Here is a 25,656-nt window from a genome sequence, read left to right as displayed (position 1 = left end):
AAGCGTGCTGCATTTCAGTAATTTCAAGAGAAATCTTCTGGGCAATGGGGGCGCGTAACTCCAACAAGACCTGAAATGAAAGCTTCTTCCTCTCAGGTGGCTGTGTCTCCAATAGCTCATCCACTATCTCCTGTGTTTGGGAGATGCTTTCATTTTCAGTGACCAGTTGAGTAGAGAAGACAGGTTTGTGTTCCTCAAACCACATTTTGAATGGTATTTTCTTTTTCTTGTTGTGCCTCGTCTTATGGATGTTTTAAAATGTGACAATTCCCTTTGTTTCTCCTTTTATTCCCAAGGAAGCACCAGGCTTCCTCCTTGTAAAAGAATAAGTTATACTGAAGCAGAGCGTCACGTCCAAACGGTCAATAGAAAAATAATTCTGTTAAATACATTTACTGTAAATCTGACCTGAATTCACCTAAGGTTTTACTTTGAGACTCATCTTCCATGAACTCAGTTTGTTCTGTCTGACAGGGCAGGTCAAAGGTCAGCGTCAGTGCTTCATAGTGTTTATGTAAAAACACAGCCGGTCACAAGCAGAGCTGACTGACCGGATCAGGAGCCGAGTCAGACAAGCAAGACGCAGCCTCTCTGCAGCTGCAGTTTGTGATTATTGTGCGTTTTCTTCTTCCCGCTGGGAGGGAAAGATGCTCGGTGCGAAATAAGAGTCGGCTGCTGATGTTTCATCACTGTCACCGTTTATTTCTGGATGACTACATCGCAGGCGATATGTCCTTTCCAGATGCTGTCACTCGGAGACACAGTCAAAGTTCAAAATGTGTGATTAACGATATTAAAATGCATAATTAGATAAATACATTAACACTCTGCTGGAGGAAAAAGGTGTGGTGCAACTTGATTAAAATTTTAATGCGAGTTAATTACAGGTTCTGTAAATAATTAATTGCAATGAATCACTATCTAATAAAAATTTATATATATAAATAATCATAAATAGGTGATAAAGTTACATTTATTTGAGTAACTTTGGAAAGAATTGACTTTTAGGAGTAGTTTTACAACACTGTACTTTTAAGATGCGTAATATTTTTGAATCTGCTTCTTTACCGCATCAATATGAGGTTACACCATGCTGCTGATGTTTTCATCTTCTTCCAGTCTGTGATCGCCATCAGGTACGTGAATCAGCTTTATGACCTCAGTCTCTTTCACTTACAGTAAATAGACGCCGCACACAGAATAAATTAGGTCAGCTCTTCATCAGCATATTGATGTCATCCTCAGTAACTGCGCGGTCTGCGCTTTTTCATGTGGAGCAAATGTGACGCTCAACCAAAAACCTGATAAACACACAGCTTGTGCTGCCCCCTGTTGGACACCTATAGGTTAGACACCTGTATTTGAATGACAAAACTAAATTTACTTTTTAATTATTGTCTAGTAAGATTAGTTGGAAGCAAAAGTAATTTACAAAGTTGTTCCCTTTTGATGTTTTGCAATGATTTCTAATTAGATCTGCAGGAAAATTGCAAATTATGCTTGAAAGTATGACAGTAAATTTCATTTTGTTTTTATTAGCACAGCATGAAAAGTTATAATGAGTAAGTTTAATTAAGATGGTTCAGTTATGGGTTATTGTGATAAATCTTTTTAATGGTTGTGAGATTATTTAGGAAACCCTGCATTATAATGCTGAGAAATATATCATTTCTCAGCATTTGTTTTTTGTCATATTTTTATAATAAACGGCAAACTGTCTCTTTAGAAAACTAATAGTAATTAATTAAAACGAGTTAATCAGTTACCAGGTTTTTCCTTGGTAATCTCTAATTTCATAAAGGAAATCAAGTTGGTGGTTAACATCAGTCCAGCAACTTCTGCCTCTATACATTAAATAAAATGTAATAACCCTAAATAAACTACAGAGCAAGAACCGCCAATCAGCAGCTAACAGCAGTTAGCAGCGGCTAACAATTGTAAAATTAAACATAGGTAAAACAGACAACATTACTAATAATAACAGTTAAAAATGTTTACAAAACTTTATATTGTTACTCATGAAATACAGCATGTGGTTAAATTTGTCTAAAATATACGTTTTAACATCATATTTGTAAAATAAACACAGAGCTGCTCCTGGTGTGTATCACAGTTACCAACGGCAACATAAAAAGGGGACGGAGCTGTCAGTTACAGGTTGCTATGGTAACCACCAACGTAACGGAACTTAATACACTAATAAATAAATGTCTGGAGAAACAACTTCTCGACTAAATTAAATAAATAGAAAGGATAAATAAACACATTTTGACAAACTTCACATCTATAATATTGTTAAAATAAAACCCTGTTACACACATTTTCCAAAAAGTTACTTAAGTAAATGTAACTGGTTTATTACGCAACTCTGCTGTATTAACGTTATGTCTTTATTTAGACCAGATACTAAACAACTGGTCTAAATAAAGTGACTCATTCTGGCTGGATTACTATTTTTCTTAATCCAGAATAATTACACCTACTTCCTCTGGATAAATTCACAATAAAAATTCAGGTTTGTTTCTCCATGTAAAGGCAAAGGAAGTAAGCAGCACATAAAGTTGTTTTCCTCACCAGACTGACAACAGAGCATCCAAAAAAATGGCAAGCTGAATCAAGCATCTGTGTTTATTTATGACCCAGCTGGATAATCTCTGACCCACTTTCTGCATCTGGATGTAACCGTGTTGGGTGTACTGATCTCCCTCTGAGTCTATTGTAAACAAAATATATAATTAGCTGAGCGCAAAAAAAAATGACTTTAAGTGTCAAAATGTTAAAAGTGGTAGATGGAGGAATTGTTGTTGTCAGATGTTAGTGGAGCGGTTTTATTTCTGTCAGTCTTGTTGAGATTTTTCGCTATTAGTCAGCAGGTTTTTTCTTGACGTGTGACACAAATTTAACAACATATTCACTCAGTGGGTTTATTTTTGTAACCAAAAAAATTCAAAACATCACATCATCACATTTTATCTCCAGGGGTTATTGGGGCGAGAGAACAGGTCGCAACACAGAAACAAAACAGTTTTATCTGTTTATCTTTGGTTTAGTTTTTTTATCTACGAAGCAGTTTGTGATTTTTTTTTCTGTAAAAGGTGCTATAAAAATTAAATTTTACTTACTTTTGTCATGCTTAGAAAGAACCCAGGCATGACAGAGAGATGTAGAAAGAATCCAATTCAGTTTTACATAGTTTTGGTTTATAAATAATTTTTTTGCTTTGTTAAGCCACTTCTCCACATGATTGATTTTATCTTATTATATTACTGTATATTATTTCCTTTATCTTCTTTTAGCTTAGAATTGCAAACAAGTAAACTTCAAGTATTATCAGCATTGAATTGGTTAGCTTCCCCCCCACCACCTTTAATGCAAACTTGCTGTGTATATTTGTGGATGTAGATAATATTTTTAAATTGTGCATTTACAGTTCTGTCAGAATCCATAATAAAAGCTTAGTATTTTATGCTAATTAGCAAATGTTAGCCAATGTGTTTCTATCATGTTAGCTTCTTTAATTAGCAAAGCAGTAACACTGACGTCTTAGCAAAGTAACCCTAACTTTTGTTCCCCTCCCTAAAGGTAAAATCTAAAAGTGAAAACATATTTGTCATTTTCAATTTTCTATCTATCCTATTTTGGAGATATAGTATGATATTTATAGTCACCGTTATGTGGTACCAGACACTCTTTTTAGGCATATTAGCATGTTACTATAAAAGCGATTAACTAAGGAATAAATTCAGAACCAGCATCTTCTTAAAATGAGAACATTTCTTGACATAGAATGAGTTTTACATCTCATTAAAACCTAAATATATTCTAATTTAAACAAGAAAGGTATTAAAAAATTACAACTCTCGTCTAGAAGAAATTACAACAAAATAATATTTTTTTAACAAAGTATTTATTTCCCAGCTATAACAGGCCCTGTATGCTAATTGAGTTGTCTTGCATTAGCATGTAACTCAAAGCAGCAACATGTTTGAGTTAGCAAGGTTTTATCATTTTAAGGTTTCCTCATGAATACATAATTTTACCAAATAAAATTTTTTTATTACATGTTTTGACTAAATTTGAGAATTTGTGCAATATTTTGTGTTAGCATTGCAATCCAGTTATTTTCTTGCATTATTAGCATCCAGGTGGTTATCCCTATGTTTCTTCTGTAATGTTAAGTTCATTTTTATTAGCATTGACAACAGGAAGCGTTTTCCCTGGGTAGGTTGACAGTCCAGCACTGAGCAACCAAGTGCTTAATTGGCCACTTACTCACGCTTAAAGGCACTTTGGAATGACCAATTAACCAAATAATTATGGTTTTAGACTGCAGGAGGAAGGTGACATACCTGAGAGAATAAGCAAACTCCACGCAGAAAGCGCCACAGCCGAGAACCAGGACTTTCTGCTCCACTGTGCAGCCTAGTGTTGATTTAGTAAATATTTACCACAAAAAATACAAATATTTCCAAGTATTTTGGTCTAGTTTCTAGTGCAAATATCTTAATACACTTGAAATGAAACAAAAACTACCTTACAAGTTACTTTTCAGTAAATAATTCCTTAATGTTGATTAAAAAAAGTTCTAGTTTACTGGGAGATTATTGCACTTATAACAAAACATTTTTCCATCTTATAAGATAAATAATCTGCCAATTAAAAATTGTAAAGAACCAACCGATGTATTTAAGTAGCTCTAATAACAAAGGCAGGTTTTTAGTAGTTTTTACTTTTTTGTCATAGAAAATTCCATTGAATTCCCAAGTCAAGATATTTTTCAGATAAAATAAATAATAATAATAAATAATTTCTTAATATTGATGAAAAGTACTAGTTCCACTGGCAGATTATTTCACTTATAAGACATTTTAATAATTTGTCAGTAGAACTAAAGCAAGCTCCCATGTCTTTCTGAAAAGTTACTTGTGAGTTTTATTTCAAGTGAACTAATACATTTAGACCAACAATACTTGGTCATTTCCAAACACTCAGTAAGAATGTTTCAGGTTTCACTTGCAGTGGCTTCGTTAAGGGTTTTAAAAACCCTCTGAGAAAATAATGAGAGCTAGTTTAGCTTTGATTTCTGCTGAAGTCATCCGAGAGTCGGGTTCTCATTAGTCCATCATCAGCGAGTTTCTCTGCCTCTGAGCCGCTCCCTGCAGCGTTTCCTTCTTCTGCTGTATCCAGCAGCAGCAGGCGCTTTGCATCACTGCAGCTTAAACAGTCACAGAGACAGAGACACTAATACTTCACCCACTTTCCTTAGTCTGGTGTGCATAATTGCAAAAGACAATCTGCTCTTCGCTTGCTAAGCTCTCTGGAAATATCCCACATTTGCTCTGACATTTTTTTTTGTTCGTTGAATTTTCTTTTTCTGTTGCATGGGCTGTAGAAGAATCTAATTTGAACAGGTTGAGTGTTTTTGAATAACTTTTAGTTGTGTTTTAATGGCTGCGTTTTCATTACAAATGCAAAACTTTGTTTCTATAAAACACATAATTTCTCAATTGCGGTGTTTCCATTAAAGAAACGCAATTTGAATCACACGTGAATACGTTTGTTCACGCGATACGTCATTAAAAAACGTCGTCATTGTCGTCTTCTTCGTCTCTTTCCGTCGGTTGTTGATCAAGTGACCCGTGACGTAAGAAATGTTTCCATTGCAGTTTTGTACTCTAATTTAGATACAGTTGAAAAACCGAGATTCGTGTTTCCATTAAGAAAATTTATTTTTGTAATTCAAATTTGCGCAGTTTCAAAGTCAATGGAAACAGATGCATAGTGCCATTGAATTTGAATTCACTGAAAAATAAAAATAAAATGCCAGAAATAAAATCATAATATTCTAGCAATAAAACTGAAATAATTCGAGAATAAGGTAGTAGTGTTTCTTCTTGCAATTTTACATAATTTTTATTTTTTATTAGGATGGCCTCTAATACTTTGTTGTAAAAAAAATATCAAAACTGAAATTTAAAAAATTATCTGGGCCAGACTTTAGAAATTGTTTACAGGAGCAGTAACCAGATTCCCAAAGATCTTTGGTGTTTTTCCATTTAATGCATGTCATACGAACATTGTACCTTAAAAACTCATAGGTTTATGTGATATTTGTTTTAATATGGTTACAGTGTTATTAATGTAATGCTCAAATTTTTGAAAATTCAGACATTTTAGTACATTTTATTTGAGCCAAATCAGATGAGATGCTTAGACTGTACTTGCTAATATGTAGAATTAAATTATAAAGTCCTGTGATGTGCATGAGTTAATGAGTTAAATATATATATTTTTTTATTAAGACACCACAATTAGTTTTAAAACTAGCCAGGGAACAACAAGTTAAAATTTTTGAAAATATACATTTGCTAAGGATTAAACATATTAATTTCCTTTTTAAAAGAAGATGGAATAAATAATATTTCTATAGCGATCTTTAAATGAGCATCATTTTTGTGTGTAAGGGACACAGGTGGAGCACAAAATGAAGAAATTCCCAAGGCTCAAAGCAAAAATCTCTTCCATCTGCGCTGTTGCTGCTCTTTATCTTGTCAAAACAACACTGAAAAAGCGTCACATGCATTGTGTCTTTATTATGAACGTGTTGCAGAAGTATAATAATCCAGGTGCCAGCTTTTCTTTGTAGGTTACCATCATCATACATGAATAAAAATCCATAACATGCTAACAGCCACAAAGATTATAGAAGCCTGCTGGGAAGACAATGGCTTCCAGCAGGCTGGCTACACAATGCTAACTCATTTAACTAGAGAAATATCACACTATGTAATTTATATCTACAGAATACATACAGTTGATTACAATTAAACTTACAATATAAGAAAGAAAATGTTAATAGTACATAAAATTTAGTACACAGCAAAAGAGAAAAAAAAAGCCTGGTTTTAATAAAACCCAGTTGCTGGAATCACAGTGAGGAATCACAGGTAGATAAAGGTTAGAGGTCAATTAAAAACACATAATATGACAAAAAGGTTCTACAGCTAAAGTTCTCACCCACAGAAACATTTCTGAACAAACATTTTACAAATTAGCCTTTAAAAAGGGGGGCTATACACGTAAAAGCAACACATCTAGGGTAAAAATAAAAAAATAAAATCAGCCATAAGGGAGTTTATTAAAGGACGAAAACGCTACAGGAGGTCTGGTTTTAAAGCACCTGTGGATAGAAACTGAGGTTACAGCTGCATCTCTGGTGACAAAACTGCAAAAATACTAAATCTTACTGAGTATTTTCCATTTAGTTTCTAGTGCAAAGAGTTGAAATAAAACAAAATTAACTCACAAGTAACTTTTCATCAGGATATAGGAGCTTGTTTTAAGTCAATAATTCCTTGATAATGATTTAAAAAATTACTAGTTCCACTCGTACCAAGACATTTTCCCCAAGTTATAGTGAAATAATCTGCCAGTGATGCTAGTGGTTTTTCATCAGTATCAAGGAATTATTCACTTAAAAATGTCATATGTGTTGCTGAAAAGTTACTTGTAAGTTAGTTATATATAATTTCAAGTGAACTAAAATGTTTGCACTATAAACTAGACTAAAAATACTTGGTAAGATTTTGTGTTTTTGCAGTGAATAACAAGTGATCAGATTGTTAACCAAATAGTAGCTGCATTTCCATTACAAATGGGCGCAAAACTTTGTTAATATTCCGCTAACGTTGGAAAATAGCTAAATTTCGCAATTGTGGTGTTTCCATTAAATAAAAAACGCAATTATAATCACACATGAATAAGTTTTATTCTCGTTAAGTTGTTTAAAAACATGCAGCGCCCTCGCCTTCCTACCACTTCCTGTTGTCTTCTTCTGGTTGGCAGCGACATCCGGTTGTGTGAAGTGAAGAAAAATGTTTTTGTTGCAGTTTTGTGAATTAAACCAATTTTATCTAAAATAATAATAATTAACAATTAATAACAATAACAATAATAATAATAGCAGCAAAAATAGAGTTCACATTTAGAAAATAAATGTCCTTACTGGAAACATGCTAATTTCTAAAAAAAACAAATTTTAGAATAAAAAGGTGGGGGGTTTGTCCGCATCAAAATGTTTTATTTCACCAATCTGCAATGTAAACACTTTTTGCCGTCACACGAGTCACGTGATCAACAACCGGATGTTGACACTGGCGCAAACACGAAGACGACAACGACAGGAAGCGGTAGGAGGATGACAATGTTTTTAGTAACTTATGCATGAACAGACTCATTCAGATGTGATTTAAATTACGTTTCTTGTTTAATAGCAACACCACAGTTGCGAATTTTTATTTTATTTTTTTACATTAGCATAATATTGATAAAGCTTTAGGGACATTTGTAACGGAAACGCGGCTCCCAACACACAGTTCAGCGTTCATTAACGGCGTCACCATTCTGTCTGGAAAGGATTGTTTACAAACGTTATAAAAAAGGTGAGTTGAGACGATGCAGTTTAACCGGACTGGATTTTGCTACAGCAGTGTTTCGCTCCCGGTGGCGTAGAGTGACGTAGCGGAAGAGTAAAAACACATTTCATGTTCCTGTCAGGAGAGAAAGCAAGCAGCTTCCCACTGACTTTCCTTTTATTTGGCACGTATTTTCCTTGCAGCGTGCCTTCTGTGCGAGGTTTTCCATAATCCTAGTCCGAGTTAAACCCTTCCCTTCTCTCTTTCATCCGCTTTTACCGCCCATATGCTGGGGCTCAAACACAAGATGTGGGGCGTTTTGAAGTGCTGAAAGTCACGGAGGACAGTCTGAAACAAAAAAGGACGCAGTGTGGTTCAAAGTGTTTCTTCCACTGCATTGTAAATCCTGCAACTTCTTCCGTATTTGAGGGGATTTAACAGGCAAGCCGGTGCAGAGGAGGGCGGACTTGGCGGCCATTTTGTATCGATTGATGCTGTAGAGCCAGTAAACACTTCCCTGTTATTAGTCGCAGGTAGAGATTATAAATCATTTTCTGTCCTCCGACTCGACACGGAAAGCAGCAGCATTTCGGATTATTCTCATTTCTTCCACAACAATTGAGGGGGTTGTATAGAGATTAAAGGAATCTAAGTAAAGCGCTGTGAATCAGGAGTTTGACACACATCCGGGTAATGACTAGGCGGTGGTGCAGGTGAGGGCCAGACGTTCACTTCCCTTATCCGGTTTCATCCTGGGATGAAACTCAGGTTTTCACATTTACTAAAAAAAGAAAAGGGAGGCGTATTAGTCAGAGCTGTAATCTGCAACGTAATCTACAGACCACAGTTACATAATGAGGGGGAAAAACAAGGGTCTGCTGCGTCCCAGAGGTTCCGAAACGGAGCTAATTAGGACGCAGGTTGGTTTAATGAGACCCAAAAGGCTGAGCGAACACGCAGGGAAAGATAAAAAAAAAAAAAAATCAGCTTAAACTCAACTAATATAGACGGAAAAAACACATTTTACTTTCCCTTTCAGGTTCCCCTCACTGTTTAAAAACCTCTGGCAAAGATGTGTAAAAATCATTTAAATAAATTTTACATTAACGTTAAAGCACATTAATTTGGTTGTGAATTATTTTATTTTTATAAAATCACTGATGGCATAAATTAACAACACTTTGCCACCAGAATTATTAATGCAGTCATATTAAATAAATTAGAATATTCCGCTTGTTTGTCAAAATAATGTGCAAGAAGGTGCTAAACATATTTCTTTATTAAAAATGTTTATTCTAATGTCATAAATAACCATTATTATTTTATATAATATAATATTAAGTGTCCAGTTTTCATTGGCTGGAAGCAGAAAATTAACATAATAGAAAAAAGCTTGAAAACATTGGAAATCTACAAAAATGCGTGACAAGTTACTGAAATAAAACATATTTTTAATAATATTCTAATTTATTGCAATAAGTATGGAGAAGCTTTTAATTAAAAAAAGAAAAGAAAACCAGTGACTCTTCCTGATGTATAAATATTTAGCTACTTTTCAAAATTGAAAACACAAGAGAACATACGATTGAAATACAAAGTAATGTAATTATGTTTCAATCTTCCAGTGTAATCTCACCTGGAAATCTTTTTAATTTAAGTACGTTTATTCAGTGACATAAAAAATGTATTCAATAAAATCAGTGTTGACGCAATTATTGTCCAAATGTTTAAATACATTTGTCTTTTTGTGTAATTTGTAGTTAACTTTTTGAAATAAACCAACATCTACGAACTTCTAAATTAGAAATTAAAGAGTTCCTCTTCCCATGACACTATTCAAAATGGGAAAGAAGAAAGAACATTTTTTAAAAAGAGTCACAAATCAGAAAATGAAAAGAAAATAGATATTTGGCTAAACCTAAAGCAAAATGAATACGATTGTAGGCATAAGAGAAATATGACCGTACTAAAGTTTTTAAATGGTGGGTTCACTGCTCTTTCCCATTTTGAAGAGTGAATCAGACAACCTGGTTTCTGTCGCATCATATTTAGGTCTCAGGTTATCAGGAGGCTCTTTGATTAACTTTAAAATGATTGATTAAAAATGTTTTAGTTACAGAATTAACTTAGTTTGTCACAAAGGATTCATTTAAAAAAAATATTATAGTTTAAACATTTAATAAATTTAGAAAATAATGTTTTCTAAACATTTATTTCAATGTTTTTTCTTTCCCACATCTTTACCAGGAGGTCAAAGTGCAAACACATTTTTTACTTTTTCAAAAACCCAAATCTATTCAAGTGACTGGAAGGATCACTAATCTGTTCTCAGAATCTTTTTATTTAAAATAAAATACACAACAAATGCACACAGTCGTTCATGTTGTGAGCCGTTTACATACAGGAACAACACGGTTGGTAGAAGCAAACAGGACGAGGCGAGAAGCGGACAGAGGAACGCCAATCGGACCGCAGCATGCAGGCGGCTACAGATTAGGGCCAGATTAAGCTCTATATGGTGGGATGACATGATGGTATATTAAAGTGGAATAAACAGGAGAGTAAAGCTCAGCTGGGCACAGATACACAGAGGTGCAGTTAGGGGTTAAAGGTCAGATTTGGGACACTCACTGGCCAGGTTGACAATGCAGGCGATGATGATGACCGTCCCTCCTACTAGAGACACCATGGAGAGCATCTTGGCCACGCGACCCAGACGCACGGCGCCGTCCAGGTTCCCCTGCTCCAGGCTGTTCTTCGACTGGAAAGAGAAAATATTAAAGTTCGTTAGCTGCTGATGGCACCAACATTCGTTTGTCAGCAACAGAGACGTGCGGCGAGGAACCGGAGAGGCACCGATGGGTCAGAGAGACAGGATAGAAGATTTTAATTATGCTTTGATCAGGTCCATATAGTTCAATATGACGGATTATTAGGGCCACACTGAGAAGATAAAAAAGGAAATTACAAGAATAAAGTCATAAAATTACAAGAACACAATAATATGAGTGTAAAGTCATGGTATTATGACTTTCACCTTTATTCTTAAAACAGGATGACTTTATTCAGTTCTAATATTACAACTTCAGGCTGAAAATATTACGACTTTATTCTCATAACATTACGACTATTCTCATTATACTGCGACTATTTTTAAAATACTATGAGTTCATTCTTGTTATTTCGACTATTCAATTGTAATATCACAACTTCATGCTCAAAATACTACGACTTTATTCACTCAGAATATTACCACTAAATATGACTTTGTTCTCTCGCAACATTGCTTTATTTTTTACCTTAAAGTCAAAAATATTCGACTTTTGAAACTCAAATTGTTCTCGCTGGTGCCCCCGGTGGCCACACCCCTAACTGCATGCCGCTGCTTTTCTCCACCACCCGTTTTTACCATGATGGAGTAGACGAAGCCGACGATGTTGATGGGCCAGACGGGGCAGAAGCAGGCCAGCACGGACAGCAGGAGGTAGTCTTTGACCTTGGTTCGGTCCAGGGGGGGGTTAGTGGCGATGCTGGAGTGCCGGGACAGCGACGGCCGGGGCGAGAAGGCGGTGTAGCCGATGGAGCCCGCCCGGCTGCCCTTCCTGGTTTTGGCATGGTGAGGGTAGGAGATGGAGTGCTGCCTTCTGGGAGGGGAGGAAATCACTGGAGAGGTGCTCTCTGCAGGGCCGGGGTGGATCCCGTTACCTGCACGTGAAACGTGACAAGGACAAGCAAAAAGTCAGCGTGTGTGTGTGTGTGTGTGTGTGTGTTCTCTTGGGAGCAACTCCATGCAGAGGGATTTGACTTTCCCAGAGCTTGCTGAGTAAGCAGCTGCATGCGACCCAACCTCCACCCACCCGCTGCCTCAGTTCGAGGTCAAACACTGCAAAAACACAAAATCTCATCAAGTATTTTCAGTTTAGTTTTTATTGCAAATATTTTTGGACATGTAAAATAAGACAAAACTGTCTGAGAAAAAGTACTGCGCAGATCTTTTTCAATTTTAACATTAAATTTTTTTTTTTACAGTGTGCAACCTGAGTATTCAGCTACTCTGCTGTCAAACGAGATTTGCATAATTTTTGGTATATGTACACATATAGTTCCTTTTCATCTAATTAAACACTGCAAAAACAAAATGTTACCAAGTATTTTTTGTAGTGTAAATATCTCAGTACACTTGAATTAAGATAAAGCTTAGAACTTTTTGGTAAAGTATAGGAGCTTATTTTAAGTAAATAATTATTCATTAATACTGATAAAGTTCTACTTCCACTGGCAGATTATTTCACTTATAAGTTGGGAAAAATGTTTTGCTATAAGTGAAATAATTTGGAACTTTTTCATCAATAAGAAGGAATTATTGGCTTAAAATAAGCTCCTATATCTTCCTGAAAACTTAAATGTAAGTTCATTTTGTCTTATTTGAAATCTGCTGAGATATTTGCATTTGAGACTAGTCAAAAATACTTGGTTAGGTTTTGTGTTTTTGCAGTGAACTCACCGTTCTTCAGTTTCTCGTTGATGACGATCACCAGTTCTCCTTTGGACTTGCTGCGGGGCGGCCTGGTGTCGGTCGGGCTGCTGCAGCTGTGCAGGAGCTCTTCTGCCCCCGGTGAGCCACACGGCATGGGGATGACGGCGGCCTGACTGGAAACGGGGTCGTCGTGATCCATGAGCGACGGCTGTTCTTCCCCCGGCCAAACGGCAGGAGCTGGATTCATGTTAACGGCCATGACGACGCCAAAGTTGAGCCTCTGATTCCGGTCCAGTCCTGTTTGTGTCTGTAGTTTAACCTGAAGAGGCATAACAGTGTAACGTAGTTACAAATCACAACTTTTGAAGCTGATTAGAGTTTTAGACCCCTGCTTTTCTAGCTTCTTATGGAGCATAGCTGTACTACAGTGACACCACCAAAAATAGACCCAGTTATGCTTAAAAATGGTAGATATCTGGTTAAAAAAAAATCAGCAAATGAATCAGAAACAACTCCACAATATTTGGAGTAATGGGTGTTTAAGTTTTCTAGCTTCCTGGGAGATCTACATGTACTGCAAAGCTACAAATTAAGCCGAAGATGTCTTATTAGATTCGGCTGCCATGTGAATAAACTAAAACAGTACCACAGCCTTTGAAGCAATGGATGCTTCAGTTCTAAAGCTTTTCTAGTTTTCTGTAAGACCTAGCTGTGCTGCAGTGCCGACACCAAAAATAGTTTGTTATACTGAAGAATGGTGAGCACATAATAAAAAAAACAAAAGATAATCCGAAACATTGCCACAATCATTGAAGCAATGACTGAGCTTCCTGTAACACCTAGCTGTGCTGCAGTGCTAATAAAGCAAACCTGAGGAAGCTGAAATTGTCATAAGTTACAGTTAGAAATGGTTGACGTGAATAAACTACATTTATGTTACAACATAAAAGCCAGTAACATAAACTTTTATCTCCATTTAGTGTTAAAAGCACAATGGAACATGGTAGCAAACAGAGGTTGTACCAACAAATTAAGTCACATTCCACAGAAATAAAAAAGAAATTACTTCCTAATAACAGAACCCACACTGAAACAATTGCTTTTCTGAAACGTAGCTACTAGCTACATGCTCCAATGCTAATGCTAGCTTGTATGTAAACAGATGGGTTAAAAAACTGAAAACAAGCGTATGTTTGATTCAACAGAGTTAATTTATCTCTACTTTTAGAGGAAAATGAATTGTTCACAGTATTGTAAATTTACTGAGGGGTTACTGTTTAGTGATCTTAACGGAGCTTCGAGGCTTCCCGCCTTTAGCTTTCCGCCATGACACAAACTCAAACTGCAGTACAATCCCAAACTATTACTCAACAAACAAACGCCTGTTTGTCACTAAAAACGCAATATTTACATATCCTGCCGTTGAAAACAATGCAGCTGCGCTGATGGTATGACTTTATTTACAACAACAGGTGGCTTTCAGCTTTGTTTGACCGTTCAGAAGTGGCAGCCACTGTTTGTGTGGACGTGTCTTTGTTTCGTCCTCCACGGCTCTCCGCTCGGATCGGCATCGATTCCACTCAGCTGCTGCTGTCACGATGTGGGTCGGGAATGACAGGAAAAGGGCAGAACCGCGCGGCTCTGATCATATTTTAATTGGGATGTGGTTTTAAAAAAATCAGTCAGGAACTGTATTGGCTGCAGAGTGTTTGTTGTTTTTAACGATTTAGGTTCGTTTTTCTCAAATATGATATTTACCTGCTTTCAAACAAATCGCCTTAAAATAAAATCTGTAAAAAAATACAATAAAAAATTCCAATGGTATTCAATATACAGAAGGATCTGTGTCAAGTTTTTTGTTGCATTTAATAATTTTGATATACATTTCTGAAATGTCATGTTTAATCTGCTTTTAGGTGTGTTTTTTTTACATGCCTATCCAAAAGAATAATTTAGTCAAAGTGCAGTGCGCTTATTTGACAAGCTTTACGTCTATTTACATACCGATTAAATGCAAATATATCAAAGCAGACTTCACAGTCAAGGGAAAAACACAAAAAAAAATCCCATTTGGATTTTTTTCCACCATTTAAATCCATCCTCCGTCAGCATATTTAGTTCAAAAAGGCAGACTCAGAATTACGATGATCCTGTTCGACATTCATCCTCCTTTATAATCACTTCCTATATCGCTGATGCTTTGCAAACATTAAAAATGCACCAGATTCATTATAAACGGGGCCTGAAATGTGTCCACAAGCCACTGAAGTGAAGCCGAGACGAGGAGAAAGAAAAGCGGGTCACAATGACATGAGGTGGGGATAAAAAGGCAGGTTTCTTTGATTTCACCCTGGCAGCCATTAGTCTGTGCAGGTGTGCACACAACCGCTAACCACCATATGGTTGCTTCTACAAAAGCGACTTGCAAAAACTAACACAAAAAGGACAAAAGGGAAACAGTGATGGACGAGGAAGGAATCGAGGCTTCGCGTTAATTAGCTCCGCTGCTGCTCATTTGTATTCAGCGGATGGTTATGGAGCTAAAAAGACGTCGCATATTAATTTAATGTAAGCAAAGTTTCCTCTTTCAACAGAAAAATCCAACTTACGGTTTTATTGCAACGCCTCGTTACAGCCGGGTTGTCCCTGGATTTGGCATCGTGGGGAGGGAAATTCTCCCCCCAAAAATAAAATAAGTAAAAATCACACGCAGTGAAACATTATGTTTAACGAACAGTAAAACATAAGTAAATCTAGTAGTAAATGTTGCATTGAAAGCTTGTTTGGTGAATCCTGGCGATGCAGTGAGCTGCGATGGATGGAGACTCCTGGATGGGAGGGTGGACCCGGGAGGAGGGGTGTGTGTGTGTGTGTGTTTAGTGAAATCCTCCAGGCTACGTGCAGGAGGAGAAAAAGGAGGAAGGTGGGGGTTGGATTAGCATCATGCTCTCCTCAAACCCGATAAAAATAACCAAAAAAGCAAAATGTTTGACATTTATCCACCGATAAAGAAACAAGGCGGAAATCCCAAAGATGTGATCACATTTATTAAAAAATTAAGACACGAAATGCTTTCAGGTGAGGTTTATTAAAAATGCACGCGAGTGCCGCCACCAGGCAAAAAGATGTTACTACAAAAATATTACAAAAGGCAACAAAAAAGAAAAAAATGTCTTTGTCACACGAATTATATATATTTAAGAGTTCATAAAAGTTTTGAGTTCATAAAAGTTCATTTTCCCAAGGCACTCAAGATGTTTGCCTGCAAAAAAACAGAAAAGATAAATGAGCATCAAATATTGAAGCATTTCTATATTTTAATTAAAGTAAACATCCAACAAATACAAAAAGTAGAATAACTGATTAAATTTGAGTAAATAAGTAAAAAAGAATAAAAATTACAATATAGCAAATTGCAAGTTACTGAGTTAAACTATAGCTGATGAGTGGACAAGATGGCCGACTGCTTTCCATAGCACAAAAGAGCTACATGGTTCATAGTACGCTAAATCAACGACATTTTAACATTTTGTGTCAGCTGTGTTAAAGAAAACTGTGGTTGTCACATTGTTAAACTTGGATGCATTCAGAAAACATAAAAACAGGAACTTTTAAGGTAGCAGAATAGAAAAAATGTGAAACGATTCTTCATGAAGAGACGTTCATACAGAAACGATGCATGTTGTTCCTCCTCAAGAAAATTTAGATTCACGAAGAGCTTTAACTCACGACAATCCTCAAAAATCTACTTTGCTTATTGCCGTCACCTTTTCCTTTTTACATCATGTTACGATTTGTTTTATCTTTTATGCTCTCAGTATAGTTTCTGCAGCATGACTGGGTTTTACCACATGATGAAGTCAGAGCAGGAATCCATCAAGTCATGCAGAACGTAAACACTCCACCTGCCGGTCAGGGCAACCAGTCAGGTTCTCATATTTAGTTAAAAAAATAAGAAGCAGCTAGAAACAGTCTGGATGCGGAAAACAAAGAAAACAATCGAAGAGGCCCAATCAGCAGAAAGAAGCTGCCAGTAACAGATTCATCCCAACTTGTACGGTTTTTACTCAGGCGGCAACGGGCAACTTCCCCGGAGCGTCTGGATGTAAACAAAGGCAACAGCAACGAAACAGATAACGGAGCGAAAATCCAGTTTCCACCTGGAAAAATAATTTAGCTTCAAAAGCAGAACTCTGGAATATTTGAACACCAAAATAAACAGATTTGGTTTCAGTATTTAAACATGAAATAGTTGCTATTGACCTCATTCCTACACACACAAAAAGCTTAAAATGGTTCATGTTTAGTTTGTTGAGTAGGTTTTTAAAATTATTTTTGAATAATTTTGGTATTTTTATTCTTTTTTAAAAGCATAACAGAAACAAAACTGATGTCAGGTTTCTTTCTGACTCATCCGTCTTTGTTATGAGAAAATTGAGCTGCATCTGATAATAATACTAAAGTTACTGTCAATTTACCTTCATGAAGGAAGAAAACCTCTTCTGAGTCATGCCCTCTATGTTTATCAAATCTTCCAACTGCAATAAACAAAAATAAATGGAAGTGACTGAGAGTCATTTGAGGTCCAGGATGTTTAATAAAACACTTTTCCTGCTCCTACCTTTGTGAAGTGGCCCTGGATTTCCCTCCAGCCCAGGATGAGTTTGGCCTTTTTGTCGCCGATCTGCTGCAGGCCTTTCAGCTCTTTGAGGCAGCCCGTATTCAGGATGTGCAGGATTTTCTGTTTGGACTCGTTCAGAACAGACTTGTCCAGCTGGGACTCCCAGGAACTCTCCACATTTTCTTTACCATCTGGAGGCTGCCGTAGAAAAACATAACAACCAGATTATAATCTGACCGGCTAATTTCAACCGTAAACATGTGTTCATCTGTAACGGCTCTAGAAGACGAGGCCAGACAGTTGACCCATAAATCTGACATCCTGCAGAGTGAGTGTGTGTGTGTGTGTGTGTGTGGTCAACAGAAAATGCTCTGCATCAGCTCGTATCTGATGGATGCAACGTTGCAGATGTGCCAAGCCAAAGCGTCGGCTGCTGACCTCGACCAGGTCTGAAAGCTTCTTCTTCTCCTTGGTGACGCAGACCGACTGCTTCCTGACGACGGCGAGATGCTGAAGAGGCTGGAGCTGAGACACTGCAGGAGAGGAGAAGGCGACATTTAATGCTTTAAACCCATTCTGCTTCCTTCAACATGTTAGGACAGTTTACAGCCTACACAAAACATGTTCATTACATTTGTTTTTTTTGCATAAAATTGAATTTTTTTCTGAATGAGTTGTTTCAGGGCGTCCTGTCTCTTTAAAGCAAAACAATCTGCTGCTGGCCACAGAAATACAACTCAACATTTACACTTATGAGAAAATGGCTGTAAACTTATGCAAAAGTATACAACTGTACATCTATGAAAAGCAGAAGTGGAGCCTTCTGTACAACCAACAAAAAGGCAGCAAGTGGTTTCTGGATGCAAGTAAACAAAACACTTTTCTTTTCCAGCAGCCATTGTAGAGCACACAGTGGTAAAACCAGCTGATCAAATGTGCTGGTGTTCAGCTTGGGTTGCTAGGTAACAGGCGGAACTCACTGGGGTTGCTAGGCAACGGCGCAGTGCTCTCTTATAGCTAAAGGGATGGATGTTTAATTGCTTGGGCTGTTTTTAGAAGCAGAACGAAAAGGGTGTAGATATCCGAGTAAACTTGAAATCAGACAAAACTGATTTCCAAGTAACTTTATAAAAGTTTGCTTTGAGTAAATAACTCATTAATACTGATGATAAAGTGCTAGTTTCACTGGCAGATTGTTTTTGAAACGGCTCATTTTCCAGACATCAAAAGCAGATGGGCGCTTTGTTATTTTTAAATAAGCAGTTGAAACCAAAATGGAAAAACAAAAACATGCCACATTTTCAGATAATCATTTTCCTCCGTTTCACTGAGGGCTTTAAGCGCCACAGTGACGATAAACAGTTTTAAACAGAGGAATGAAAACGGTGACGGTTTTCTGGGCTTCACGCCACGATGCTGAGGAGGGGAAACATTACTCCCCTCCTCATCGTCATCTGACCCGTTACTGGCTGCAGAACCGTAGCAGAGTTCTTGGATCATTTCACATCTCATCGATGAACGTGACAAAAATCAGAGCCAAACAAACTTTATGGAAGCACAAACTATGGAGCTCAGTGCCAAATTTATCACATTTAGCTCCGTCTGATTCAAAGACGTTTAGAGGACAGAAGAGTCTGCCGTTAATTAAGAATGTAACTTTTAATAGGGCTGAGCGATGCAGCTTAAGAAAATTACCGGTTTTTTCTAATCAGATTTGACTTTAATTTTATTCTCATCCTTTCTATTCCAAAAAAAGGAAAAAAAAATCTAAATTACTTTTTCTGCGAGTTGCGATTTAGTATCAGAGCCAGACTACAAGATTCATTTAATTACGAAAATACAGTCATAATCTTATCAGAATAAAGACACAAATTCACTAGAACGTCTTAAAATTGGGAGGAAAAAGTTGTTTTAACAAGAGAAATATCTTGGTTATTTTTTATGTTGAAAATTTCAACTTTATTCTCTTATTATGATTTTATTCTTGTAATAAAAAAACAGAAATGTAGCCTGAGACTTATATTATGCGATAGATTTGACCCATACTCAAGTAGAAGCTGTAAAACCCACTTGTCAATCAAAATGGTAGACATTGGTTGAATAAAAAAGAAAAAAAATCCTAATTTTCCAATAATTAAATCTTCAAAAGCCAAAAATTGGATAAAGATGGATTCCCCGCCCTCCTCCTCCATAACAAAACGGTTTCCATCGTTCTGACCTTGCATCGGTTGGACCACCGCCTGCTGCTTGTTGGGTTTTGTAACGTTTGGCTGTTTCCTCTGCAGGGGAGCCAGAGTGTTCTTGAACGCAGCTTCATCTTTCGAACTTGACTTTTCCTTCGCCAGCTGGCTGAGCAACATCGCCTTTCTCTCAAACTCCCTCTGCTTCTCTTTCAGCTCCTGCAGCAACAAAAACATGAAATCTGAATCACAGCGGCATCAGCCGAGCTTGTGAGCAGAAAGTTTTACTTTTTTAGGCTTTTACATCCAGATTCCCCAGCAAACAGAACAGATTAACTAAATGGGCCGAGCAGAGACTGAACATTTCAGACACCTGCTGGGTTTCCTGGACTACCCTGATGTAATTTGGTTTTTCTCAGCAATTACCAACAATTTCAATAATATTATCAAAATAAAGCAAACTCTTGGAGGAGACTCCAAAGTGTCACAGCAGCTGTGACAGTTTCAGGAAAATGTGGATGAACATAAAATAATTTGGATGTTTTGTAAATCTGCAGATTTTTTTTTTGCATTAAACAGTATAAAAAACCTTTTAGAAATATGAAATAAGGCTACAAACTTTTAGAAACCATAGATCCACATGTAGACATTACCCGTGTACAGACTGATGCAGCTGAGGTAAACTAAAGCTAATTTAGACAAGTTTCAGTAAAGAAAACAATAAGACAAAATGCGTAGATGTTTTGCATTTGGCACCATCTACAAAACTGTGATTTCATGTTTTTAGTTAAATTTCTGAAATGAATAAAAATAAAGTACATTTTACTGAAGAACAAAAATCAAAATGACCAAAATATATAGTTTTTGGCACCACCAGAGTTCCATACAATATATTTTGCTAAGCAACATCAATACTTTACATTCGTACAAACTGGTTGCATGCTGTGCGGTCGGATGCTGGAGGCATTTCCTTCTTTTGTTGTGATTAAAGTTCTGACCCAACCGGCTCCAGAATCGACTTTTCTGGTGAAATGTAAACATTTCGGAGCTTCAGTCGTGACGCCATCTTGGATATTTTCTAATGCAAAATACGGCGCGTGTACGATGCGTCACGGGAACCAATAAGCAGAACCGTTACGTACGCAGCCCAACGATTCCAAGTAACTGAACTACTAAGAACCGGTTCTGGATTCTCATCCCCAGTCAGACTTCTTCCTGTTCATCACAGGTGTCATGTCGGACTTCATTTGACACTCCGTCAAACAAAGTGTTACAGAAATATGGAACATTTGGACAGGAGCCCAGAGAGATGCAGGTTGGTGTGTCACCTGGATCTCTTTGCGTGACTGGGCCACGTCCTTCAGGACGCTCTGCCGGTTTCTGTCCTGGCAGCTCATCATCAGCTTCTCCAGCGCTATCAGCCGCTCCATCACCGACGGTTCTGACAAACTGAAACAGAACCAAACCCAGAGAAGGGGAGTAAATGCACTGAGACAGGGGTCAGAGTTCAGGACTGTAGCGCCACACAAAGATGGGCTCCAGAGCATTAAAGGTTTCCTCTCATTGTAACCTTGAGCTTTGACATTTCAGAGCAAATCGGGTTTGTGAGAAGTGAAAACGGGCCGATCAGATGTTAACTGGGATCTTTAACCTGTGGTAATGCGCTGAGGGGGAGGAGCCGTCCTGCTCGGATTTCTTCTCTTCTTTCTGCTTCTTCTTGTGTGGCTCGGCGCCAGAACCCACTGCTTCGTGCTCCTCTCTGGACCGCTTCACTGGAGCCGGAGGAAAATTAACAGCTTAGTATTCAGGGCACTCTTACATGGGCTTTAAGATTCTCCAGGGTAAAAATGGCTGCACTGCGGAGGATAAATTAAAGAAAATGGCAGCTTATTCCTGCATAAAGCATCCAGAAGGCGGGGAAAATAATAAATGAGGCATGTGATGAAAGAAAATCTGAAGATTACAGAAAACTGCTCACTATTTTCTCCTGTCTTGTGGCATGACTGCCATCTAGTGGCTACTTAGCCAAAGTGAGGTTTCTCCATCAGATTTTACCTTTTATTCCCTTTAACCTTCATTTATCTGCGTTTCAATGGTTTATATTAGGGGTGGACTTTTATTGTATCATTTACCATGATAAATAAGCAATTATTAATTCTTATCACGATAAATTAAAACTAATGATGTTAAAAAACCCAAAGCTGTCCTTATTGTCAGGATTGATAGTTTTACCGTTTCCTGCTCTGTTTGTTCAATGAAAGCATCAATAGATTTGAAAATACAGTGTGCAGATTAGTGATACACTTCAGGCTGCAGTGCAAACAAAGTCATCATATTTTCTTCAGGAGCATCTTGTGCGTTTCCATAACAACGATTCTGGCTCCTTTTAAGTCAAATTGAACGTCTCCAACTCACCTGGCAGCACAGGCACAGCCACGGTTTCTCTCGTGAATGGCTTGTTCACTATGAGCTTCGATTTGGCTGCGAAGTTCAGCGCGCTGAAGGTGTCGAAGTAGTATCTGTACTCTGGAGCGATGTTGGTGATCATGACGGAGTGAGCAGAGCCACCCAGAGAGTCCTGCAGCAGCCGGGTCAGCTTGCTGTCTCTGTACGGGATGCGGGCGGCCGTGCCGGAGTTGAGCGCGTCCACCACTTTGCTGAGCGTGAAGAGGGACAGGTTAATGGCGCCGCTTTCCTTCAGGCGGATGCCCTGGTTGCCGGTGCGTCGGTTGTCCTCGGAGCCGGCCAGGTCCACCAAGTACAGCTTCCCCGTCTGCTGTCGGTGGGGCAAGGCCCGCTGAGTCCGGACCACCTGGATGGATTGAAAAACAGGAACATGAAGGTCGGACAGGAACAAAAATAAAAAATTTCTCTTAGAAAAGGTTAAAGAATCCTGCAGGACTCCAGAAAACATCTTCAAATGGAAGCAGCAGAAACACTCCTGAATAAAAATGAGAAAATCTAAACCAGGGTGCCCAAAGTGCGGTCCAGGGGCCATTTATGGCCCTCTGAATGATTCTGGGTGGCCCGTGGTCACAGCTGATGCAGATTTAAAAGGGATGTTGGAGTGAAGTTTTCACTTCATGTTTTGCTTTTAATTTATTTGCAAAGGGGACCAAAAATATTCAGAGGTTTCAACTAAAATGCACACCTATTAAATAAACTTGAGGTCCAAAGAGCCTCGGGTTGAAGACTTCTGCTCTGGTTCAATGAAAATGTGGAAGCAATAATTTAGAAGGAAAACACCCAGATGCCCCATAAAAGAACCTGTATTAGTTAATATGGGGGAAAAATACTTTACAACTGAACAGTTTGATATCTGATGGATATCACGAAAGCCAAAAATAAATTACGATTTCTACTAAATATTGCAAATCCATCTTAGTTAAACAGAATATAATGAATTCATTCAATATTTTAGATGTGTAATAAAGTGTGACTCAAACTTTTGGTATCTGGAATCCCGAACGTCATGTTAAAAACTACAGAAAGAAACAGATTTAACAAGAACAGGATGAGGAGTTTGTATCTCTCCGGTTTTTGTCCCGAGAAGCACAGGAGTTGCTAACGGGAGTGTTGCAGGAGAGAATTGATTTTAGCACCAGCTACCAAATCCTGGTCTACTGCACAGAGACCACGACCTGTTAAGATGCTGTCAGACTTCATATAATGATGAACATCATTTTAGAGCAAATGATGTCAGACCTTGATGAGCAGAATAGCGTGACTTCGACTGGACCGCTGGTTTAACTTGGTGGAAGCTGTGGTCCGGTTCAGAGTCGCAGGGATAAAATGTTTGTCGAAATCGGAGAAAGAGGAGATGGCCGTGTGGGTGAGGCCAGGAATGAGAATGTTCTTGTCCTTATTCTCTCTGATCGGCAAATCCTGGGAGTTTGGTGATAGAAGGTCGAGAACCTGAGGGGACAGAAGGTTGTGATGGATTACACAAAGCTAAAATGCTTAGCTTTGAAAATAACGCAGACTGAAAAAACAAAGAGAAATTAAGAAAATGTGGGCCAATTGCAATCCAGCTTCATTTAGTACTTTTTTTGGCACAATATCCATCAAGTATGACCTCAAAGAAGTTTTAGACATTTTGATCTGGCACCAAGAGCTAGAACAGGCTCCAAGCTGATTTAACTTCAAAGTGGTGAAAGCAGTAGCAATTTTAACAGAAAATGTCTGAATTGAATTTATTTATTTCAATTTCAAATCAAAGCAAAAAACAAAAATTAAATTAGCTTCTAAATTTAATGATTAGCTAAATAATTCAGATTAAACTTTTCCATAAACAAATGCCCCTAAACAAGCGCTCCAGTTATTTCAAAAATTGTTTTCCAATTCTAAAAGTTTATATTAAAATTTTAACTTTATAAGCCAAATAAAAGAGCTACTGAAACAGAAAATGTTTAAACAAACTGAGTGAAACATGCTTTGAATTTTAATTAATTGGCAGAATTTCAACTAATTGGAATTATGTCAACATAAAGTCAGTTTTAACAATAAAAGTACAGCTACTAGTGCATTTCTGTTTAAAAGGCCGTACTTTTTCATTGTAAATTTCCAGATACGACATGCCGATGCTGTAGTCCCATCCTTCGTCCTCATCTTTGGCACTGACCAGATTAAAAACCTCACGCACCGCTCGGGGGATCACACCCGGCTGCTCTGCAGTTCCCAACATGGTGTGGGTCTTGCCTGTTAAAAAATGTAAAGAGCTAGGAGAAAAGCAAATATACGCTGCACAAAAAAGCTCAACAAGATAGAGCAACGAAAAACTTACAATCTCACAGTAAATTTCCTGATTCAAAGCACTTAAAACTAAAAATATTTACCATAATAAGACAGATTTAACATACCAGCTCCTGTCGGTCCATAAGCAAACACACTTGCATTTTGTCCATTTAAAATGTGTGGCAGAATGGGTTTCACTGAGGAAAGGAAAACCTCTTGCTGTGTAGTCTGCTCTCCATGGAAAACATCAAAACTAAAGATACAAATAAAAAATAAAACATTTAGTGCCAATTTACTATATTATGTAAAGTTCAGGATCCAAACATGTCCCACTTCATTTTTATTCAATTCAACTTTCTATATTTTTGTTTTTCCCACCAATGCTGTAAATTACATTTTTGTATAAATATACAGACATATGTAAAAAGAACACACATAAAAAATACTGAAAATGGATGATGATCATTTTAGTTCGATTAGCTTTCACCAGTGAGTCTCAGGTCAAAAAGTGATAAATTAGAGTTTATTTTGTTCATCAAAACGGGTAGGAACACTTACTGGTATTTCACGGTCTCCGTTGCATTCCTCCAATTAATTATCTCTAGGTTCTGGGAGTCCAGGCCTCGAACACAAGGGCCCTCGTCCTTTTCATCTTGTCTGCTCATGTAAGGCCGCAGACGGACTGCTACACGGACCCTGGAGGTTTTCTTGCTTACCCCATCTGATACAGTCAGACGCTGCGCCATCTTTGAAATTTCCCCAAAGGCCTGGGCAACACAAAGAAGTCAGATGACTTTTTAAAACGTAAAAAACAACCAACACACAAATATATTAAAACTTATTTAGGTGTTGCAAAGATAGAACACATCTTAACTAAATAATCACTAACATAATATGTTAGCAACCGAAGAGGAGTTCAACGTTAGCTCTTAAGCTAGCTTCAGGTTAATTCACCGTTTACGTCCTATTAAACTAAAGTTTACAGGTATGTAAAGTACGAAATAACAACGTTTGTAAATTTGCGCCTCAAGTCTTACCGATATTAGCGCAGAACTTTTTAGGAAAAATAATTTGTTATCGACTAAACTCCAAATTCAGCAACATTGTTTCGGCCCCCTTTTAACTGTAACGGTCTAGCCACCGTCTGCCCAAACAGTTTTCAAACTAACAGACCGGAAGTGTTCAATGGCCAATCAGAATTCACACGCGCTTTCGCTACATTTCATCCTT

The 25,656-nt window shown here is 37.6% G+C and overlaps 2 protein-coding genes and 1 long non-coding RNA gene across 3 annotated transcripts; 1 reads left to right on the top strand and 2 right to left on the bottom strand.

Annotated features, from left to right (window-relative positions):
* Nucleotides 1–985: 985 nt before the first annotated feature.
* On the top strand, nucleotides 986–3,000 carry LOC107833016 (uncharacterized). Its single transcript, XR_001658730.1, has 3 exons — nucleotides 986–1,136; nucleotides 1,246–1,346; nucleotides 2,578–3,000. It is a non-coding gene; the product is annotated as an uncharacterized LOC107833016 (long non-coding RNA).
* Nucleotides 3,001–8,114: 5,114 nt separating this feature from the next.
* prrt2 (proline-rich transmembrane protein 2) lies at nucleotides 8,115–15,771 on the bottom strand. The gene is made up of 5 exons (XM_007572774.2): nucleotides 15,501–15,771; nucleotides 12,919–13,210; nucleotides 11,824–12,119; nucleotides 11,046–11,175; nucleotides 8,115–9,195 (listed from the first exon to the last, which is right to left on the bottom strand). Exons 2-5 carry the CDS (start codon nucleotides 13,148–13,150, stop codon nucleotides 9,179–9,181), a joined length of 675 nt encoding a protein of 224 aa, XP_007572836.1. The 5' UTR covers nucleotides 13,151–13,210; nucleotides 15,501–15,771; the 3' UTR covers nucleotides 8,115–9,178.
* Nucleotides 15,772–15,960: 189 nt separating this feature from the next.
* kif22 (kinesin family member 22) lies at nucleotides 15,961–25,629 on the bottom strand. Its single transcript, XM_007572770.2, has 13 exons — nucleotides 25,464–25,629; nucleotides 24,985–25,193; nucleotides 24,552–24,679; nucleotides 24,239–24,390; nucleotides 23,398–23,607; nucleotides 22,108–22,504; nucleotides 21,344–21,464; nucleotides 21,021–21,141; nucleotides 19,731–19,911; nucleotides 17,951–18,045; nucleotides 17,513–17,710; nucleotides 17,370–17,429; nucleotides 15,961–16,153 (listed from the first exon to the last, which is right to left on the bottom strand). The coding sequence occupies exons 2-13, from the start codon at nucleotides 25,170–25,172 to the stop codon at nucleotides 16,124–16,126; spliced, it is 1,881 nt and encodes a 626-aa protein (XP_007572832.1). The 5' UTR covers nucleotides 25,173–25,193; nucleotides 25,464–25,629; the 3' UTR covers nucleotides 15,961–16,123.
* Between the last annotated feature and the right edge of the window lie 27 nt (nucleotides 25,630–25,656).

The sequence above is a fragment of the Poecilia formosa genome, unplaced genomic scaffold (genome assembly GCF_000485575.1).
Source record: "Poecilia formosa unplaced genomic scaffold, Poecilia_formosa-5.1.2 Scaffold308, whole genome shotgun sequence".
In the NCBI taxonomy this organism is placed as follows: domain Eukaryota; kingdom Metazoa; phylum Chordata; class Actinopteri; order Cyprinodontiformes; family Poeciliidae; genus Poecilia; species Poecilia formosa.
This window is presented reverse-complemented; position numbering and strand designations above follow the sequence as displayed.